General features: G+C 41.4%; 1 protein-coding gene across 3 annotated transcripts in view; it reads right to left on the bottom strand.

Moving 5' to 3' along the window:
• ITGB8 (integrin subunit beta 8) overlaps positions 1 to 22,004 on the bottom strand; it is a 79,290-nt gene extending 57,286 nt beyond the window's left edge. For 2 of the 3 annotated variants that reach the window (XM_030550726.1, XM_030550727.1), the window contains exons 1-2: positions 21,328 to 22,004; positions 1,192 to 1,277 (exon numbers count right to left, since the gene is read on the bottom strand). In XM_030550726.1, the coding sequence (XP_030406586.1) occupies positions 1,192 to 1,277; positions 21,328 to 21,454 (213 nt within the window). In that variant the 5' untranslated portion in view covers positions 21,455 to 22,004. Of the gene's footprint in view, positions 1 to 1,191; positions 1,278 to 7,560; positions 7,671 to 21,327 lie in introns of those variants that run through there. The other variant, XM_030550729.1, reaches the window with a different exon arrangement.
• Between the last annotated feature and the right edge of the window lie 1,408 nt (positions 22,005 to 23,412).

Here is a 23,412-nt window from a genome sequence, read left to right as displayed (position 1 = left end):
CTTAAAGCGTACACATACCTGTAGTGAAAGAGAAAGGGTAACAAATACACTTGTAGAAGTTGCAGTCAGTGCATAAAGAGAGAGAAAAATAGCACGATCAGTTCTAATTAGCAGCTTTAGAATAATCAAATTAGCAATGTTTGTAGTATACTGAAGAAATATAAAAATATACACTTTAAAATTGCATATACAAAATGGAAAGTTTAAAAATGATTTTGTAACAAAACAATATGGAAAAATACACATAGATTAAATGTAATAATGTAGTATTTTAACTGATCCACCATTCAGCCTCTAAAATTATGCTGGCATGAAGTGGAGAGAAAGAAACCCATTGGCTGCAATGTGAGCATCAAAATAAAAAACCCTTGTGAAGTCAGCAATGACATCTTACGCTATTACTAATTGCCTAAACGTGTCCTTAAAAGTTTTTGTGAACTTCTAATTGACAGTAAACAATCTTGCAAATAAAATAAAATAAAAACTTATGAATCACTCAACACCCTTCAGAGACATGAAAACTCATAACTGGGTATATACAAATTGAAATTAAGTGGTTGTTTGTCAAAAACAGAAACCTCGCTGTTTTCAACATAGTACTGATTTCAGAATAATTCAACTTAAAGCATTACAATCCCTGGTAAGTCACAACTGAAGGTTTCTTGTGTCAAAAATAGCAAAGCATCAGTTTTTCCATATGTGACAAAGAAATGATATATGATGAAATCAAATTGACTCCAAGCAATTCAAAACCAAAACATTATTAGTAAAGTAACTTGCTGAAATGTAATAAGCACAGATATGAAAATGATTTGCTTCTGATATATAATGAGAGTGTTTAATAGAAATTACGGATAAGTAATTTTGTATTGCTGAGGCCAAAAACTTTTGAACTTCCCAAAGTTACTTTTAGTCTGCCAATGCTGTCTATAAAGTAGATGGAAAACACAAAAAGGTTCGCACTTTATTAAAAATTACTGTAATTTTCCAAATAAAAAAAAAGTAATGTTTTGTCTTTTGGCAACCAAAAAAATTTCACATGATTTCTCAGGCGCTGTCTCCAAGAAGAATTCTAAATAATTTTTCCCTGTTATTTCTCAATATCTTTCTTTTTCATATTCTGGAGTTCCTTCATCTGCATAAGTGTGTTAGAAGCGGCTAAAATAAGGAAATAAAAAAAAAATAGCTCACCTCTTGAGAACACCATCCACACTCTGGGCCCAGGGCAAGACACATTGTGCACGTTAGTGCATTTGAAGTGGCACATCTGTTTGCTGCTGTAATGAAATATAAAAACAAACAGTGATTCATGATGGTATGTGGGAACTCTGTAAAATGCCTAATTTTAAACTCTGATTAAATAAACTACTGTTTAGCAGATTAAGACTGATGACAAAGTTCTTGAATAAGAAAAGAATAGGCTAGAACACGGGCAAGTAGAGAGCACCTATACAAATCTTAATGACTACATTCAGATACTGGAAATATTCTTCCCACCCATCATTCCACTGCTTAGCATATTGCTTCATGCCTGTGTTTTTGGAGAGCATGGTGTCAACTCTCACTATTCTCAAACCTTTGATACAGAACATTGGCAGTTTGCCTCTGAAAGGAGATCTCTTCCTCTTGAGCCTGTCAATCAACCCTCTCTGAGCATCAACATTTACAGACTCTTTCAGCATATTCAGTCTAAGGCTATATCTACACTGTACTTTTGTTGTTAAAAAAATTTTGTCGCTCAGGGGTGTGAAAAAAAGTTTTAATGATGAAAAGTGCCCGTGTGACCAGCACTTCGTTGGTGGAAAACACTCTCCTGCTGACAAAGCTACCTCCCCTCATTAGGAATGGGTTTATTTTGTCATTAGCAGAGCTCTCTCCTGGCAGAAGAGAGTGGCTACACTGCGTACCTTACAAAAGCACGGCTCTGGTGGCACAGCCGCACCATTGTCAGGTATGCAGTGTAGATGTAGCCTAAGTGACTCTCACATCAAAGCGTATGTCTGTGGCAGCAGAGTCTCTTCCTGACAAGAGGCATTGGGAAAGTGTATTTTATGGCTCTTCAGTACTCAGTGAAGTATATTTAAATTGGTGTGCAGCTGACACAGTGATCAACACCACTGCCAGCAAATGTCACAATCAATTTGCACAGAAGCCGGCAGAGACATTAAGGATAAAATTTTGGAAGATAGCATCTTAGTTTCATATGGTTCAAATGTTAAAACTGCAATTTGTACTGACAACAAAGTCAGTAAGTGCAAATGTAATAAATTACTGCACATGAGATCCACCAATACACTGCGGATAGTATAATACACAATCCTTCATCCATTATAACAGGTGCATGCTGCTTTAAGAGACACTTGTTTTTCATTCAAGATTTTAACTTTGTATAAACCAGGGGTTCTCTAACTTTTCCATAGCATTGACCACACCTTAATAAAGATATTGTCTCACAGATCACCTCCTTCCCATTCATTATCATGCAGGCCACTTCCCCTTCCAGAATAAAATCCTTGCGACAGTTAAAACAGCTCACACTAAAAATAATATTGAGAAAGTATTTAATATTTTAGTTTCTTTTAATGTGATTTTAGCACCTCGATTCAAGGAGGAGAACCAGCATTACACAATCAGCCAGCTCTCCACAAGCAACTAGCTCCCTGCATAACTGATGCTTACTTGATAACAGCTTTGGAACAATTAGTATAAACAAAATAGATCAATGTCTAATAGAATATGACCTTAAGGTCTTATCCTGCTCACATTTTTAAGTTAGTGGCAAAACTCACAAAGACTTAAATAGAAACTTGATCTGCCTTTTATTTTATACAAGCTGCATCCAAAATGTTTTATTATAAAATATAATAAAATAATAATAATAATGCAGAGAGAGAAATTAACACATATTCAAAAGGGAGAAAATGTGGGTTACCAGATGACAGAGTATGGATAAACTGAAGAGAGACAGGAACATAATTTTAGATGGCAAGAGATGCAGAGAAGGTTCTAGCAGCAGAAGAGAAATTGCTTGAAAGGACAAAGAGGACGTCAGTGCTAGGTAAGTGGAGTGAGCATCAAGAAAAGTAAAAAGAGCAAAAACTAGTCTATAAGGTGTACTTTAAAAAAAGAAACATGGTAAATTTGGACTAGACCTGAAATAAGTGCAAGGCAGGGCAGTGTTGTTCTGTGTTACCATCAAACTTCTTTGCATTTGTGAAAAGACGGGCAGCAGCATTCTCCACGTGCTGAAATCTAGAGAGCTGGAACTTGGACGCCACGAAGAAAGTGGCACTACAAATTGAAAGGATGGGACAAAACAGCACAGATGAGGATTTCAGTCAAGGCAGTGCACTGGCAGGGTTGTGAAGCTGGTGATAGACAGATCTGCAGGAATAAGAGGGCCCAGGACGATGCCAAGGTGTTGGAGGAGGAAATCAAGGGGATGGAGTTGCATTTGAGGATTTTCTTGCTCAAGAGAATCCCTTCTCTCTTCAACGTCTTCAGAAGCAGAGATGAAGTCAGAAGTTTATTTGGTCATGACAGACAGAGAGAGGAACAGAGGGAAGTCATTCAAGGTACCAAAGGTATAGAATGGCTGATCATCAGCATAAGTGTGGCAACTAACAGAAAAGGTAGGGAGAAGCTGGATAGAAGAGAAAAGAGACTCAGACCTAAACCTTGATGGGATTCACTGAGATGCAGCCAGTTCTAACAGAAGAGTTGTTTGACAGGTAAGAGCAGAAAGTTTACAGGCAGAAACCGCAGGAGAAAGTGATCCACAATACTGAAGGCTGCACTAAGGCCAAGAAGAACCAGGAGGGAGAAAGCGCCTTCAGCAGAAGTAAGGAGAAGGTTGCTAGTTACATGGAAAGGATCGATTCTGCTGTTGCCATTTCCCTTAAGAGTTTTTAATATGGTGTATTAGCCTGTATGACTAAATAGACAATAATTGGCTAAATTAATCCCTTGTAATCACTGTAATCAATGGAGTTAAACCAAAAATGAATTTGGTCCAGTGAATTTCTTATATTCATTTATGAGAGTCCCTACTATAGATGTAGACTCCAATATGAATAATACAGGTAATTTGCTTGCAAAGTTCTTGTATGTTTTTCTTAAACATTTCCCAGAATGAAATGTTACAGCATGTGTAACATGACTACTCCTACACACACACCTGCCAAGAAGGATAATGAATGTCAATCATCAACAGGATGGGTGGACAGCATCTGCAAGCTGAATAGACACAAAACTTCTTCCAGATTTTTTTTTATTAATGTTATTGTTGGTTATGAATATAGCTAGAGACTACTTTGTTAGAAATAGCCAGGAATGAAAACAGCAAGAAAGAGGAGAAGGCCCTAAAACTCCAGTTGGGGTTTTCCATGTGATAGTTAACACATGGAAGACTGTTAACAAATGAGATCTAAAGATCTTTTTGCTGACGACTCCTCGGCCTCAGAAGTTCTGTTTTCCAATCATAAAATTAATGACTGGCAATTGAAAGACTTGTTACCACTGGCTTAAAAGATTAATTCATTTGGAATGAGGAGGAGGGAAAACTTGAAACTGATTTATTGATATCCAAAATAGACTCTGGCTAGATTATTAATGCCATTCCTAAATTTGTTTCAATATGATCTCTTATAACAGTTACATTTATGGACATGTTTTCATTCACAAAGTATTTATTATTTAGTTATAAGTCTATTCTAAAACTTTAAAATGAAAAGCTTATATAAAACAGTTTAAAAAATATCTTATTCCAAAAAATAAGAAACATTTTTATGAGTAGGCTCTGTAAAAAATGGAGAATTTTCCTGCCACTTCACCAACAGAGTCCAGACAAGACTGACTTACTATATAGCCAAAGTTAAGAGCAAGTTTCTATTGGCTTAGTTAGAACCGATGTATGCCAAAAGGTATTTTAAACAAGGGCCAAATTTTGGCTTGAGAACCACATAGTTTTTATTATGTGCATATGCCTAAGTGTAGCAGGTTAAACTGCATATATCCAGCCACACATACAAAGAAGAAGAATTCCCCACACAAGTCATAATTATCACACATACTGAAGAAGTGAATGCACTACTTTCTGGAGGGCACACTCTTAGGATGGCAAGCCAAAAACATAACCATCAACGTATACCCTCTCGGATTGTTTAATAAATGAGTACATAGAGTTGAAGGTGAGAATGGGAATTTATGATCATGTAGCCTACATAACAGAGGTTACAGAATTTCACCCAGTCACTCCTGTATCAAGACCAGAAACTTTTGGAGAACTAAAGTATAGCTTTTAGAAAGACTTCCAATCTTGTTTGAAAGACTTAAATACACCAACTCCTTGTTTGGGCCTCTCTGTAGTTACTATGGTCCATAATAGCCATTATGTGGCAATACTTTGGAAGAAGACCACAGGTTTTTCCTGTGCTTGTAATGCAGTATATCAGAGTTGCCTTCACCCTTCTATTTTATTTGACAGGCCAGACAGCTTCATTCCCATAAGTAGGACAGCCAGCAACTGCCCCAGATAACAGACAGTTTCCTAGTTTATTTTGACTGAAAGTGCAGATGCACACTGAAAAAGTATTGCAAAAATGGCACGGAGCAGGAGGGTTTCCATTATGATTGTGTCTAACACTTCTTGCTCACTTTCCAATTGGGAAAAAGGTTTGTTCTAATTGCCAATCCTGCAAACTCCTCCTGGAATCTGAAAGTCAACATGAGGTCTTTCCTGCTTGCATTCCACCATAAACAATATAGTACAGGGTAAATTAAGCTATCAGAATATGTCTACACTGCACACTAAGTCCAAGCCCTGACTCAGGTTTGAGCCCAAGCTCCCCTTTTGTCCACACACAAATCAATCTGACTTGGATCAGCAAGCACTCAGGACCCAGGACTCAGGACTCAGCTAGAATTGTGGGTCCTCGTCTGACCCACTATCACTTGGGTCCAAGCCCTGTAGTTCTGCAGTCTGGATGTAGCTCAAGTGGCAGACTCAAGTCAGAAGGTGGACACACCAGCACAGCCATGAGACCCAGGTCCAGAAATTGTAAACCCAGGTTTACAATACAGTGCAGATGCTAAAGCACAGGTTTGGAAACACTGAGCCCAAAAGGCCGGGTCCTACAGACCCAGGTTTACAAGACAGTGTAGACATGCTGGCTGTTTCCAGGGAGTTGCACCTATGCCTTTAAATTAATTTCTGCTACACCCAATTTCCCAATAGGATAGCACAGGTGTAACAAAAGGACAGAATTTCAGAGTAAAGGAACACCAACTTGAAAAAAAAATCACATTTCCTTATGAAAACCTGTGAATCTGCTATTTTTACAAGTAATCCCTCAGATTACTAGAAAGGAGACATTAGAGAAAAACATTTTTCCTCTGTTTTTCCCCTGTACTTTGTGCAGTTGACAGTTATTTGAATGTAGTCTGTTTCACTATTTTATTGATGGTCACTTGCATCACTCTCACACTTTGCTCTGATGGGATCTCAGCTGCATGCACCTCCACAGGATGTGAAAGAGGGTGCTTAACAGCAAGAAGAGCAGCAAACCTGCAACTGAACTGAAGAGGTAGCGGGCAGATGCATGCACAAAGAGAATGGTAATGGGAAGGAGAGCAGGATTGAACAGGTTTGGTATTGCTGCTCTTGGACCCACCAAAGAGACTTCTGTCAACATGGTAAGGAAGTAAAATCCACTCTCAGAACCATTAAGATTTATTCCCCCATTTAAAATTTCTAGACTTTTTTAAAAAAAAAACTGGCTAATTTAAAAACTTCCTTATTTTAAGGAACACTGTCAACTTGAGTGAAGTGTTCTGGCAGTTTCACTGAAAGAGATCAAACCGTAAGAGTTAAACACACACATCTAGATAAATACTGTGGAAAGCATTGCTAGCGAGCAAGACTGGGAGCTGGATTTAGATTCTAGTCCTAACGCTACCATTGTCTTGCTGTGTGCTATTGGTAGGTCAGTTAACCTCTCTGTCTCTCATTTACGCCTAAATGGAAATAATAACCTTTGAGATCTAGGAATAAAAAACACTACTTGCACATGCAGAGTACAGACTGACACAGAGTCAGGATTTTAAAAAAGTAGGTACTTGAGATCCTAAGTGAGATCAATTTCTGACGACTGTAAACTTTATTTTTAAATAAGCAGTTTCTAAGCTCTATGGTCACAAAGAAAATCTTCAAAATGTTACGTCATGCAGCATTATTTCCATGAATCTTTGCTGCTCATAGGTTTGCAGGTCTCTGAGATGTACATTAGCAAGTCTAGAACATTTAAAAAAAAAGAAACTTGGTAAATTTGGATTGGACCCAGACATACATGGCTCAGCTGTGCCTCCATGGCTGCTACTCCTCCTACCATAGCAACATTGCTTTTTATCTGATTATAGTGCAATGAGACTTAGTGAGAGTATACCTACGTGAGACTGGGAATCACACCCCTAGCTCATAGTATAGACGTTGCCAGAGAATTAAGGAAACCAGTCACTAATCATAACCCTGTGGGCAGCAGCAGTCAAACAGCAAAGACTCACCTCAGTTTCATGCTGCATGGGAAATCTAGGAGCAGCAGCAGAGGCAGTCATAGGAATTATTAACTGGGAAGATCAACCAAGGACACAGAAGTTAGGGGAAGAGTAACCAAGACCTCTTTCCATCTCTCCTTGTAGCCAGAGGGCTCTGGGGTAGAGGCAGAGCAGCAGAGATTTCTGACAACACAGCATCCAAGAGGCTCTGAAGGAAAGAGAGGACACAGGCAGTTGGGGACAGAGGGATTAGAGCAAGTTTATCAGAAATATACTACCCTAAGGCAGAGAAGGAAAGATGGAACCACCAAGTGGTGCCCAGAGAGAGCACCTTCCCCCTCTCTAGCAGCAGGGCGATGACATGGATGCTGACCTTCATAAGGATGCCGCCTCTGGACCTACTCTTGGACTTCATATCTTCCTCTGTCCAACAGGTTTAATCCTACAGCTAGTAGGTGCCTGGAACATTTTTCAAGTCATCCTTGAAGTTAGTGAATATCCCCATCATTCATTTTTAGCCCTTCTTCTCTCCCTGCATTTTCTTGTGGAGCTGTCTGCCTTTAGACAAGATGGCTACAATTCCTTGGTGCGATGCATGCCTGTAAACACTAAGTCAAAGAATATTGTTTCTGAAGCCATCTTATTCTGAATCCATCTCTCACAGATAGAAGTGTACACAGTAATTTAAGATGATCATATCATTTGGAAATACTCACTCCACAGCCAATAGCTGCTGTGTCCTAAGTTTGATCTACTCAAGTTGCTCTGCAGCAAAGTGATGGTATAAAGTACCAAGAAAGCTGCCTTAAATGCATCCTTTAGGATTACCCTTGTGTAAAGTGTACCTCAGGATGCATAGAAATGGCTTACCAGCTACAAGAAAACACCCTTGGCTCCTGCCCTAGGGGCATTCCTGGAAGGGATGTAGATGTGGATGTCTTTATGCCCTGATCTCCAGATGCTGGAATCATCCTTTGCAACTCTGTGTTGCACTGGGAACCAGGAGCCAATATCTCAGCTACAACAAAGTTCCCTCTCTAGTCTAATATCTATGAGCAGCACTTCCATTAGTACCTCATCAACATGGAAATAACAGTAGGCCTCTGCATGTAGAATAATAGAATAATATGGGGAAAATACATGTTTTAGAATCACACACATTTAAAAACCACTATTTATACAAAAAGTAAAATTCATATCAGACAGGTGAGACCCCACCGTTCAGGGACTCTGTGTTCAGTGGCAATATTTAGCCAGGTATAGCCTGTTTGTGAGGCTATTCTAATGTTTTTATTGACTTTTGGAATACAGAAAGAAAAAAGGAAAAACAGTGCCTGGCAATTTTTCAATGGAATTTTGTAATCTTAAAATATGGTAAATGATTAACATGAATCTCGGAGTATGGTAAATAACATTTCAGGAAAAGAGTTTCAGGTGTGAAACTTTTTTGGTTTGGTTTTGCACTCTTTGAACTTAGATTAGTTAATTAAGAAATATCCTCTTCAATTTGTGGTACACAAAGCAATAGACAGTGCCTGTAATCAATGAATTGCCTAAGCATAAATTCAGAAAGATGAGCTAAGGTACAGAGCTTTTGTAAGTGTATGGCTTAAAATTATTGAATACGCTACTACATCTTATAACACAATACTGTAAAGTTGGTTCCTTTTATTGTTCTGTGAAGTTATGAGTTCAGGATTTGTGCTTTTGTTGCAGCAATTTTTGACCTCAAACACACCTAAGAGCAGGCAGTTCCTGTGTTCTGTTGTAGGTTTTTAGAAATCTCTTCTCAATAAAGTCAATTAGGAGGTTTGTAATTGCTTTTAAAGGCTGAAGGATCACACTCCTGAATGCATGACTTGACAGGTAAGCGAAGGAACAGATTACAGAATTATTATTTTTTTAAATTGTATTTATTGCTAACGTTGAGGCCAAGATTTAAAAACAAAAGCAGAAAAAGAAAAAAAAAAGACTTAAGTTGTGCCCACAAAATATACAGACTCATACACCCATTGTAATCGTATGTGAAAACACATTTTTATATGCAATTTTCCTGTTGTGCTGGCAAATTTCATTTGTTCATTCCTATGTTTTGCAGGTACAGTATAGGTATCCAATGGGGGGGAAAACAGACAATACATTGCCAGACTTTAAACAGTTAATTAGTGTTTTAATGTTTCAAAACCATTCCACAGCACTTCCAAGGCAAAATGAAAATTTACAGTTGTTTAGATTGGAAGAGCACACTTAGTTATGTCATGAGCTTTGTTTTAGTTAAAGATATTCTGTGTCATTCTTGCCAAACTTTAAATCCCTGATAGACTTCATGTTTCCTGGGGGGTGGAGGGGCGTGGGGGTCTCTGTACAAGCACAGTGGATCCTATGTTTTCCCTGAAACTTACTAAGTTCTCCATTAGGGGTCATGGAGTGACAAGGAATTCCCATCCCATAGAAATGTGCTTGTGTCACAAAACTGAAAAACTCTTATCAGTCTGAAAAGCTGAAACTGGGAATGAAACCAGGTGTCAAGTACAGCAGAAATGTATATGACTCACCCCAGTTCACCAGCACAGATCTCTCTATGCTGGAGGGATTCACTCTGGGAGAGGGGACCTGCTTAGTTGAATCAGCTACTCCACTAAGTGCCCTCACTTAGCCCAGCCTCCACCCATTTTTGGAATAGCACCGGCCAGTCACTACAAAAATGGACAAAATGATCCTGAATTTTCAAAAGCAGCAAAGAGTCCTGTGGCACCTTATAGACTAACAGACGTTTTGGAGCATGAGCTTTTGTGGGTGAATATCCACTTCGTCGGATGCATGTGTCACCCATGAAAGCTCATGCTCCAAAATGTCTGTTAGTCTATACGGTGCCACAGGACTCTTTGCTGCTTTTACAGATCCAGACTAACACGGTTACCCCTCTGATACTGAATTTTCAAGTAGTGCCAGAATATACTGAAGGGGGAGGGAGGGAGGGAGGGAGGGAAGGGCCACTGTTCTTAGCTGGATAACTGCTATGAATTTCAAAGACAATGACAAATCCTTGGGCCTTACCAGTGGTACTATCCCTGCAATAAGAAGTTTGCTGCAGCTTAATCAAATCTTTAAGGAACCCACCCCACCCTATTGCAGCTACCCAATCCCAGACCTGCCTAGAGATGGTGTTGGACTCCAACCTAACTCTGAGCTGGAAGGGATGTTTTGGAGCCATTGACAACACAGAGAGCCCCATCCCAGCTTAGCAGAAGAAGAGGGTAAGTGCCCAAATAACTGACAGTCTAGGCAAGACTTCTGTCAGTTGACATCTGAAACAGAACAGAGTACAGGCAAAAGTAACCCCTTCTCTATATTGATTGGGGTTACTACTGCCCTAACATGGCAGTAACCATGGCTGCCATAACCTGGTAAGGGAGGAACCAAGATTTGTGGAGGACACTGCATCAGAGGAGAAGAAGTTCACTCCTTCACCCCCATGGCTCTACAAATCCCAATGGATTCCTTATACCAGGTCCCAATGCCCTCAATATTGCCTGACTGATACATGCCATGGTGAGGGGCTGTTGTACCTTTCATTGTTGTGTGAAGCAAAGTCAGGCTGTTGTCTTACGTTTGCCCTCATCTATTTTCAAATCTGTCTTTTTCCCAATACTACTGTAAAATATACAGCTATTAACATTACAGGGCACAAATTAAACCATGAGCCTCTATTTAGGCTTGATGATCAATAAATAGCTGAAGAACCATCCACTGTACTGGCTATTATAATACACCTGTTTTAGTCCAACAGGAAATCGTTTATGATTTGTTTAACAGTTGGAAGAGTGAGAGAGAGAGAAGGAAGAATTATTCATTAACTGAGCTGAACTTTCCTGAAATCCTTTTTTGTTCTACAGTGACCTTAAACTAACATAGTTTGCCCTCTGTACTAGCCCGGCATGTCCTTTTTAAGTATTACAATACAGTTCCCATTATCAATATAGACAGGTATTTAAAATGTCTATGCTGGTTTCAAGTCAACAAGATCATCCTTTACATATTCCCTTGGACAAAAGTGAGCAAAAATGTAGTAACGTTTTCATTTCAGTGAACAAGCTACAGTCTGATTCTGTTTTTTTCTCATCAGGTCATTTGTGCTAGTCCAGCACAATGTACTATAATTGTTCATTGTTAAATAATTTTATTTCTGAATTTGCCAAGATGATAGAAAACATAAAATAATTTATAAAAGAAACTAATTACAGCAACTAAAAGAAGTTTATTCCACTAGTAATACCAAAAACACTAACCATTCTTATGGAAAATGAACATAAAAACAGAGAAATATTTCTCTCATAGCACCATCTACCATATGTCTGTGCTAGAGTACTTATATATTTTATTGTTGTACCAGAATCAGGCAGAAAACACACATATCCTGATGGACATCAGCAGGCAATGCAGTGGGCTAGTTTCAAAGATGTTGTGGGAGATAGGATCTTGTTTTTAAGGCACTAGATATGCTTAATTCCTGGCTCTGTCACAGATTTTCTATGGAAATTGCAGTCTTAGTTCCCCAAGTAATACCTTCTCCACCTAAAAAGTGATGAGAGGCAGTATTAGGAGGTGCTCAGTTACAACAGTGATAGGAAAGAAAGAGAAATACTAGTAAATAGGTGTGATTCAGAGTATTTTACATATGGACTCCAAACATTTTAAATTAAAGTGAGGAGTGGTATATTTTAAAATTTACAGTTTCCTGTTCGTTGCTTTTCTGCTAACTCTGTCTGCTCTTTCAACACTTCAACAGACTTCTATTCACCTTTTAACTTGTCCCATTGTGCACATATGTATATACACAATTTACTGCAGAAGCGAGATTTGCTATATATTACTTATCAGTAACGAGTGGATCTTTCAGCATAAAGTAAGTTATGCAACCAAGCTACAAAGACCTGAAAATGTGGTGTGACGGTGCACCCCATACGGCTTCATGGAAATATGCTTGTTAATGTATATATACGACATACCTGGAATATGTTTTATGCTACATATGCCATGTAACATATCTCTGTAAAGGTTATGATCTACTGCAGATGTCCCCAACGCGGTGCCCGTGGGTGCCATGGCGCCCGCGGGGGCATCTTAATGCACCCACGTCCTGGCCCCCAGGAAAGCACTTGCCGAAATGCCACAACGACGCCTCTCGATGACGTTGCTTGCCGTCGACAAGTGATGTAATCGAGAGGCGTCGCTCTCAAATTTCGGCGGGGACGCCTCTTGATGACGCCACTTGCCGTCGACAAGTGATGTCATAGAGAGGCATCGCTCCCGAATTTCGGCGGGGACGCCTCTCGCTGACACCGCTTGCCATAGACAAGTGCCGTCATCGAGATGTGTCACCGCCGAAATCCTGCCAAAATTCGGAGACATTTCGGTGGGTGCTCTACCGCGGCAGTGGTCCTTCAGCTGGTGCCTGCCAGCCGAAAAGGTTGGAGACCACTGCTCTACTGAATCTATTCATCTTATTTGTATGCATGTGTCATTGTTGTATTCTAAGTTATGAATATTGGCTGTGTACTTTCTTGATGTCTAAGTAGCGTTATAAAGCAAATGGTCAGCTTCTTGAGAATGGAATGTGCAAATTAAGTGCCCAGTCAGGAAACACTTAAAGGACAATAAATCTTGGAAAGTTCCAATCCACATAAGAAGTCTACCTGAAGACATTCAAGGTAGCATGTAAACAATGGCTGCTACCTGTAAAAACTAAGTTATGCATGGACATGTGACTTGCCCATGTGACTCCAAAACTCCATCTTGGAGCTGGACTTTGCATAGGAGAGTGGAGGGGGTCTCCATCCACAAGAGAAAGTCTATTTGAATCCCTGGGAGACCCCTCTATTTGGTCTTCAGCTGGCTCAAGAGATAGCCTCTCCACCCCCAAGGATACCTGAAAGAAATTGGAACAAAGGACAATAACTACAGGCGCTGTGAGTGATTGCTGGACCGAGACTAGAAGTAGACTAGTCTGTAAAAGGAATCTTACTGGAACACCATTCAGTGTGAGATTTTGTGTGTATTCAGTGTTCTTACTGTATTAGACTCAGACTTGCGTGTTTTGTTTTATTTTACTTAGTAATTCACTTTGTTCTGTCTGTTACTACTTGGAACCACTTAAATCCTACATTCTGTACTTAATAAAATCACTTTTTACTTATTAATTAACCCAGAGTATGTACTAATACCGGGGGGGAGGCAAACAACTGTGCATACCTCTCTATCAGTATTACAGAGGGCGAACGATTTATGAGTTTACCCTGTATACATTTTATACAAGGTAAAAAGGATTTATCTGGGGTTTGGACTCCATTGGGAGTTGGGCATCTGAGTGTTAAAGCCAGAAACACTTCTTAAGTTGCTTTCAGTTAAGTCTGCAGCTTTGGGGCATGTGGCTCATACCCAAGGTCTGTGTTGAAGCAGAGACTAGCATGTCTGGCTCGACAAGACAGGGTGCTGGAGTCCCAAGCTGGCAGGGAAAGCAGTGGCAGTAGTACTCTTGGCACATCAGTTGGCATCCCCAAGGGGGCTTCTGTGATCCAACCTGTCACATGGGGTTTATTAAAAACTCATTCTGTATTTTCACACCAAGGTCCCAGATTTGATTCCTAGTTCTGATCTTTACTTTATCAAAACAAATAGCTGCCAGGTATCTTAAGTCCTTCAACAGTGATCCCATCAGCCAGTTGAGCAACAGTTCTGTTGTGTAGAGGAATATAGGCGCCACATATGGATGCGGTCTGAAGGGAAATCAGTCAAATGGCTGGAAGGAAGGTGGCCATGACATGGGATTTTGAGGACAAAACATAAAGCAAAAGGGGGAGAAAATGGGGATCCTCACAACTCGGACACAGATATGGAGGACTTTCAGCAGGGAGAATGTTAAGAGGAGACTTCTCCTCCTCTTCATGAGCACAAAATGGAACATACTTATTTTAATTACACTTTTACTAAAGCATAACATGCAGCTATATTTGTACAAAAGCTACATGCCAAAAACTTTGGGTCTTTTAAAACTTTGAGTCCAATCCTACAAGACAATGAGCATTCCTGACTCCCAAAGAAAGCAAGGGGAATAGAAAGTACTTTGAAAATTTGAAAAATCCAATCCCTAGAAGTAACACCCTATTGCCTGCAGCAAGGGCATATTCCTTACCTGAGCCACTAATTAAAGAAAATTAAAGAGGAGGGAAAACTGCACAGTCTCTAGCTTTTTTTTTTAATAGTTATAAGTTATTCTTACTCATTATTTTTGCCTATTACTAGTAATAGCAGGCAGAAATTACTTCAGACCCATAACCATGAAGCAATGGAAAACGCAGAAACATATGAAGAGAATGCTCAATTATCAACTTTGCAAATACTTGAACTTAGGCAAACACAGAAGTTGTTTCTTGGCAGCCTGCTGGTGCTGTAAATTCCTATCCTCCTGAAACGCTTATATTTTGCTCAAGGGGTTATTCTTATTCTGCCACCAGAACAAGAGAGAATCCTGAATGGCTGGCAAGGCATTTGCTTTTCTTCCCGAAAGGTTCCATTACAATGGACAGTACACATTCATTACAGTTGTTCTTCCCTCTCAAAAGACCGCACAAAATAGCCAAGTCCGTTTATACTAACAATCAACTTCAATATTGAACTGCCAGAAATGGAATTATTTTAATTAACAACATCCAAGCAGCTTAGAACAGAACAATACAGCATATTCTATTTTGTTCATCATAACTTATGCCTGTTCTAAGCAGATGCGAAGGAGGCATTGAGTCTTTTAATTAGGCTGGAGAGAAAGCGGAAGTTAGGGCAAGAGCTTTGACTTTAGAGTTGGCTGGGAGGGAGATGTATGATTTGGAATGGAGACTCTTAGATGCTAGAAGTTTGATAGGAGTCCAGTTAAAAAAAAATCACTTTTCCCTCCAGTATTTTATTTTCAAAGCATTAGGCTTGATAAGCCAGGTTTACAATAAAGCATCTGGACTACCAGCCTTCAGTACAAGCACAGGGTATTTTCCATACATGGGGCTTCTGATTTTAGGTTTTAACCAAAAAAACCCAAAAAACAAAAAAACAAAAAAAAACCTGGTGAAACACCCTCAAAATAAATAAATAGCCCACAAACAACAGAAATATACCAGAAATAGTTACTCGGGCTGTGATGATTTGACCCCTTTTCAGTGCAGTTTGTTTATTCGGGTGCTACCTAGGCTCCCTGGCTTTCATCTAAGGGGTCATCTACACAGAGGATGTGACTTCCAAAGCACACTAACCTGTCATGCACAAATCCATCCCTGTGAACCTTGCTGGTGCACACTAATGTTCCCCTAGTGTGCTTTAACATAATGTGTTACAGTACAGTAATAATGTATAGTACATGTATATACCAAGGGAAAGTCTCCAAAACACCCCAGTTTGTGGACATATCCACAGAACTCAAAAATTGCTAAAATATACCTCCTCCCCAATTAAATTAAACCTCCCCCACAAAAAAAAAAACACAAAAAAACACAAAAAAAACCCCAGAAGCCATATCCATGGAACACTATTAAGCATATTATATAGCTTTGGGTCTTTAATATTTGTACAAGTGCTTTCGAAATAAGATATACAATGCTCACAATATTTATATAAATTATTTGATCTTAAAGACTAGTGTGGAGCAGCTTTTAAGGTGTATATCCATCATGCAAAAATATTCCATTTTTGTGACTCATCATTTTTCTGCATTGTGGGTTGAACATTTGTGAGCCTAGTTTAGTGCTCAAGAAAGAAAGTACGTCTCCATTCACTACAATGGAGTTACAATCAACTATGCTAATGATTAATTTGGCCTCATTACTGTAGTCTCAAAAAATGCTAGCAGCCATCAAACAAGAAATATTTTCCGCTTACGCAATATAATCATAATGTCACATGCTTCCTCCCTCACAGAGTGCTCAATATCTGATAATTAGCATATTAGTGGGGATTATTCACATTTTGATTTTTAATTTTTAAGGTTCTATTGTTTGTGGCTTTATATTTTGTTATATTTGTGCTTATTTCTGGTACTGATGTGTTTTCATCTTCCGATGTCATCTTTGTGAAGGGTGTTCCTAATATTCTTACCTTACGATTCTTAATTCTTCTCTTTAGGGACTTGTTTGTAAAATATTTCAAGCATTCAAGCCCTTTGTTAATTCAAAGGCAGATTATAATATTCATTGATTCCATGTGTTAGTCACCTTTGTTGAATGGTTGAGCAGGTAAGGGTTTATTTGATATAGATTTTCTTAATTCTGTTAAACATTCTGATAAAGAGCATACTGCAACATTTTACTCGTGCTCTGAAGAGGATGTTTGACCTGGATTCTATTTTAATGACAAGAGCCATCCATTTCAGATCCATTGATTGGTAGAGAATGATTGTAATTTCTAACAAAGGCCATGGGACTGCAGTTCAACCCTTTTGCAACTATTATTTCAGTCCAGCCTAAGAACCAGAAAAGCAATTACTGTCCCTTGGAAACATGTAAGGGTGTTCCTGGCCAGTGCAATCCAGAGCTTCCATTCAATGCTCCCTTCCACAATGGCATGTTAGTTACATGCAGCCAATCTCAGTGGCACATAAGGAGTACAGAGGGCCCCCTTTAATAGACACACATCTTACACCCTACCTCATTCCAGAACAAATCTATTATAAAGCTTCTGTAGTGTGGAGAGCTGTGCATAGACCCTCCTCAAAGGGGCTAGTTTCCTTCATCATGGACAAGCAACAGAAAGAACATGGAAACTAGAAGAGAGTGCATTAGCAGCCCATGCGAAGCGGGTATCCTGAAATTGAAACAGTTTCAGTAATTCATGCCTTTGGTAAAAGACATTTATCAGGCATAGTAGAAGGGAAATAATGAATTGGTGAGCAGAAAAAACAGAAGAACTACATGTCCTAGAGCAGGGGTCGGCAACCTTTCAGAAGTGCTGTGCCGAGTCTTCATTTATTCACTCTAATTTAAGGTTTCGCATTCCAGTAATATATTTTAATGTTCTTTGAATGTCTCTTTCTATAAGTCTATAATATATAACTAAACTATTGTTGTATGTAAAGCAAATAAGGTTTTTAAAATGTTTAAGAAGCTTCATTTAAAATTAAATTAAAATGCAGAGCCCTCGGACTGGCAGCCAGGACCCAGGCAGCGTGAGTGCCACTGAAAGTGGCATGTGTGCCATAGCCTGCCTACCCCTGTTCTAGAGAATTTTTTTCTCTGTTAGGCTTGTTTTCCTGAGAAGGGTCAAGTCTCCTCAAGAAGAGGATCACCCAAGCAGGCTCAAGGAAAATGAAAAAAGGATTTTTCTTCTTGCTGGATTGTTTTCATTTAAGACTTATGAAAAGCAGAGCTGTCTGAATATCGAGTATTCTATACAATACGGCTTTCACTGAGTCCTCAATGGAAATGAGCCAGCAAAAAAAAGAAAAACAACAGGCAGGCCTGTCCACATGCTTAAAATAACTACCAAAATACACTATTTGCTTCAATTTTTTTTCTTGAGGGACTATTCCTTTTAAAATATATTTCCTTCATGGGGAGCTTGAATAGTTTTCCCTATACCTTAGAGAAGTAACACAATAATGAGGCAGGAAACATTTGGTGCTAGAACAGACAGACACAAGAATGAGATGTGATAAGACTGGCAAAACACCAAAGCAGCAGGAGAGAGAACACTTGACCATTATATTTGGAGTTAGAAATCATTCTATTGGGACGGAGCAATAAACATCTGTCCATGCTATGATCAAAGGATCTTCCACTCTTCTACCCCACCCAACTAGCCCTTCCACATGAAACTTGAAATAAAGTGAATATAAACTCCAACGATCAAAAGTTTTGTCAACCCTGGATGCTACAGCAGAAGCCATGGTGCTCCAAACTTCTGGCTCCAAGTTAGAGATAAAGATTCAACACTATCCAACCCTTGCGTGGGTAGTCAGGGTAAAGCCTGCTTACTTAAAGTTAACACAGAGATCATAATCTAGGTATTTCTAAGGATGCCACCAAGACCAAAGTATATGAATTCCAACAAATGAGCCACTGCTGGTTTTTAAACCCCCAATCTCTTGTTAATCTTTACCAACTATTCCTCAGAATTTGGCTCTTTAAAATGTTTCATTTATGTACTTAACTGACAAACTGTAGAATTATTGTCCTACACAGTTTGTCAACAAGATGAGTTAACTGATCCTGTGTCTCTATGGAAGTCAATAGCATTAGCAAGCTGATTAACATGGCCCAGTATAGCTATATCTTGTATTTACCTTTTATTCTGTTCAGTGTTTACTTAATTAAGAGGTATGTGGTTTTTAGAATTTTATAAGTCCAGGATCTGTGTAAATTTGTACTTGGCAAATTTCATTTTGCAAAAGTTTCATTCTCATGTCAGGTATTTGTTTTATTTGGCTTAACGGAACTGCAATTTCCTTTGGTAAAAGTTTCTGAACAAGAGATCCTTTGTCAGTGGCAGGAAAACTAATCTTTTATCTGTGCTTAGAGGACATTTAGTGAGACGTGCAATTTTGCAGTATTTTCTCTGATTTTATTTTGTGCTCCAACCTTAATCCAAATGAAGAATCAAATTTTACCTTCATTTACACACCCATGCAACTCCCCATGTCACAGACTTTCATGGGTATTTAGTGCTATTTTTAATGCAACTGTTTAGCAGAATTACAAGCAATAGTTAAACAGAATAAAATAGTATATTTTTTATCAATAATACATGACAAATACGTCAACAAGAATGAGTGAAATTCTGTGTTTTAAAATTATGTATCTCTATGCAAGCATGTTTCTTTTTCTCTTTCACAGGTGCAATACAGCAAATACACAGGTCTGGATGGTTGCCTCCATACAACAGCTCTGCAAACAGACAAAAGCCACAAACCAGATGATCTCCTCACAGAGAATACCCCCATTGGAACAGGACAGCATGGCAGGATGGAAGTAAGAAAAATGATCTACCACCATACCTGACATAAGAGCATACCAGGGAGGTAGCAAAGAGGCATGGCTGCTCCAATTATTCTTACTGCTGGATGTCTCCATAGGGAGCTGTTGCAGCACAGTGAGAGTTATGGCAGGGATGCAAAGAATTCAATAGTGCAAAGATGCCTTAGTCACCGTAGCCACTCCCTCAAACCCAGCCTACGTTGAACTCAGCTCAATCATACGTCAAAACATCAGGATCAACATGCTCATTCATACTGTGTAGAGCAGTGGTCCCCAACCTTTTTCCTCTGGCAGGCACCAGATGATGAGCCGTGGAGGACCATGGCAGCGGACGAGCATCCGCCAAAATGCTGCTGACAAGCGGCAAGATCAATACGCTTCACCTCCGAAATGCCGCTGACAAGCAGCGTCATCTAGAGGCGTCAGACGACACTGCTTGTTGGTGGCATTTCGGCGGATGCTCATCTGCCGGCCACTATGCGGGCACACTTAGACACCCTGGTGGGCACCAGGGCGCCCACGGGCACCATGTTGGGGACCCCTGGTGTAGAGAATACCAAATACGGGATGTCTTTGTTACATAAGAAACTTGATAGTAAACTTTTTTCTCATTGATGTTTAGTTTGTTTCATTTTTAATTAAGAAAAAAGCCAAAACAAAAAAAAACACACCATGAAAGTTAACTGAAGTTATTCCACTGTTATGTCATTTAATAGTACTGAGCAAATCTTACTGAATTAGACATTGGCTTGTTACATATTCAACAATTAATTAAGGCTAAAATGCTGTTCCCATCATAAATCTTATTTTATATGATTATAATTTGGACATTTTAATTAACTCCAGGCTGAAACTTGGCATACAATTTTAATACAGAAGCGTATATTGTAGTCTACAAAATTACTAAAATTGGTGAAACCCTTTTCTAGTGCAGGAGGTTAAAAAAGGGGGGGCATTTAATTTCATGAATAAATTGCTTTATGACTTTAGAGCCATTTGCATGCAAAACATCTATTGAAGTAAACGGAACTTCTGCATATCAGTGTCCCATAGCCTGCACTTTTGGGCTAACCTTGTTTGTAATACCACCTGTAAAAGGTGTGTAAGGAATTTAAGTCCTCTCTCAGCATTAATGTTCTTTTTTCTTTCTTTTTTTTTCCGGGGGGGGGGAGTATGAGCAGAGGAAACAATCACCCTTTACCTTGATCAGATCCTGGCCCAGCACTGGGCTGAACAGTATTGATGAAACAGTTAATGTTTTCATTCTGACTATAAACTGTACCTTTGCTCCATCATTTAGCTACAATGACCTGTATTATCCAAACTGAAAACAGCACATAGGAATAACACACTGAACGTGCAAACAGAGGGTGGCACCATTAAACTCTTTATGTGAGTTCCCACGGGAACGTTGCTCCTCCTGCAGTTTTCTAGAGAAAGTCAATTCAACGTCAGGGGTAGAAATTAGCTAAAATTTGCTAATGCACCTGGCCTCAAGGGAGGAGCCCGTTCCAAAGACACACCGGGAAGGATCCTGCAGGATTAACCTATCTCGTTTCAATCTACAACCCTTCAGCTGTCAAGTGCAAGTTTCCCAGGACTTATGGCTCCTGCTGGCAGTTTCTATTAGCCAGGAGCCCTGCGCCTTTCAGGCGTCGCTTTCTCCAAACCGGCCCGGCAGCTGCTCACCTGCCCTTGGGTGTCTCATTCAACCCACTCACGAGAGTGCAAAACACCCGACCCAAAACAAAGCCTGGCAACTTACGGCGCTGGCACAGCCCCGGCACAGCTGCGAGCACACGGGCTGCCCACAGCATGGGGCCAGGCCCTCGTTGGCATTTCTGCAGAGAGACGATTCCAGCAGTAAGAAAAGCCAGGAGCGGGATCCACATAATGCGAAGCAGACGGCACCTCTCCCTGTCCTGGCGGCCAAGTCTCGGCTGAGCGGCTCGCTCGCTCTCAGCCCCGCCGGGGGCTCGGGCGGCTGCGCGGGAGGAGGCGAAGCAGGAGGAGGGGCGCACCCTTCGCAGGTAGGAGGCAGGGCAGGGGCAGCGTGCGGCGCCGCATGTCAGGGGGAGCGTAGGGACCCCCGAGCCCAGCGCAAAGCCACTTGGCGGCGGCAGGAGCCAGGTCCTTTCCGTGCTGGGAAGGCGGGCGCCTCCATCCGCCCCCAGCCCGGCTCACAAAGGGCTTTTGTCTCCCTCTGCCCGGCGGCGGGGGAGGCACTTGGCAGAGCCCCAGAAGCAAGACGTTAAGCGGCCCCCCGACTCACTGCACCACCCTCGCCCGGGGCCCGGCCCGTCAGGTGGGCTCTGCCAGGCAGGATCGGTGGCCCCGGGCTGCCCCTCCCCGGGGGCGGAGAAGGCTCCAGCCGGCGCGCGGCGTGTGCGGCTCGCGGGGTCCCGCGTTGCTAGGAGACCACCAGCAGCGGGCAGGGCAGGCTCCAAGCCCGTCCGGGTCTGGGGCGCTGAGCTCCGGCTGCGGCGCGCAGGGCGGAGCAAGTCTCCGCCCCCCGCCCGCTCCCTTTGTTGCGCTGAGCTGCAGAATCCCGGCGCCGCTCTCCCAGCTCCGTCTTCGGCGGTGCTGCTTTCAGTGCCTCGCTCCAGCGGGGCGCGCGGGTGCCTGCCTTGGCGCAGCGTCCCTCGTCTCCCCCAGCCCCGCCATCCCTCTGCCATTGCACCCCCGGGACCCACCCCCACCGTCCGGAGCCCTCCAGACCCCTGCACCTCTCCCCCCCGCAGCCGTCCCCACCACAACACCTCCTCCCCTCGCCCCCCAGTCCCCACCACAACACCTCCTTCCTTCGCCCCACGGCACCTCCCCCTTTCAGTCCCCGCCCCCTCGCACCCGTCCCCATGCATCCCTCCCGGCCTCACTTCGGCGCTCCCACCCCGGTACCCCCTCCCCGCGCGCCCTCCCGGCACTTCCTCCACTCGCCCCCTGCTCCTATGCACTCTCCATCTGGAATCCTCCATCCCTCTGCACCTCCTCCCTTCGCCCCCTCTGCACCCGTCCCGTGCATGTGAGGAACTTCAGTTGTTTGTGAAGCCCCGGGATCCTCCTAGCCTCCTGTCTGTGCAAAGATGGGAAGCTGGCAGTACATCTCAGTCTGTCAGACTCTGCATGGTAGGGCAGATCTGGCAGGAGTGGGTACCATGCTCACTCTAAGGTATCCCACCTATATGAAGCCTGACCTGGTATTTGTGCTGAATGTTGGCATCTGCCCTTGTACACAGTACTCTCAGATATTAGGAATGGCAATACACAAAACCCTGTAGGAGAAAACTTCAACCTCCCTGGCCACACTATAGCAGACCTTAAGGTGGCCATCCTGCAGCAAAAAAAACTTCAGGACCAGAGAAACTGAGAAAGAGAAACTGCTGAGCTTCAGTTCATCTGCAAATTTGACACCATCAGCTCAGGATTAAACAAAGACTGTGAATGGCTTGCCAACTACAGAACCAGTTTCTCCTCCCTTGGTTTTCACACCTCAACTGTTAGAACAGGGCCTCATCCTCCCTGATTGAACTAACCTCATTATCTCTAGCTTGCTTGCTTATATATACTTGCCCCTGGAAATTTCCACTACGTGCATCTGACGAAGTGGGTATTCACCCATGAAAGCTCATGCTCCGAAACGTCTATTAGTCTATAAGGTGCCACAGGATTCTTTGCTGCTTTTACAGATCCAGACTAACACAGCTACCCCTCTGATAGCACTCTCTCTGTCACCTCCCACCTCTCCCCACCCACACACCCTCTTTTGGATAATATGTCTTCTCCCATATCTCACCACATGTGCTGCCCAGTTGTAACTCCCAGTTCACCACCATTTGATTGCCTAGGTCCC

This window comes from Gopherus evgoodei, chromosome 2 (genome assembly GCF_007399415.2).
Source record: "Gopherus evgoodei ecotype Sinaloan lineage chromosome 2, rGopEvg1_v1.p, whole genome shotgun sequence".
Classification (NCBI taxonomy): Eukaryota; Metazoa; Chordata; order Testudines; family Testudinidae; genus Gopherus; species Gopherus evgoodei.
This window is presented reverse-complemented; position numbering and strand designations above follow the sequence as displayed.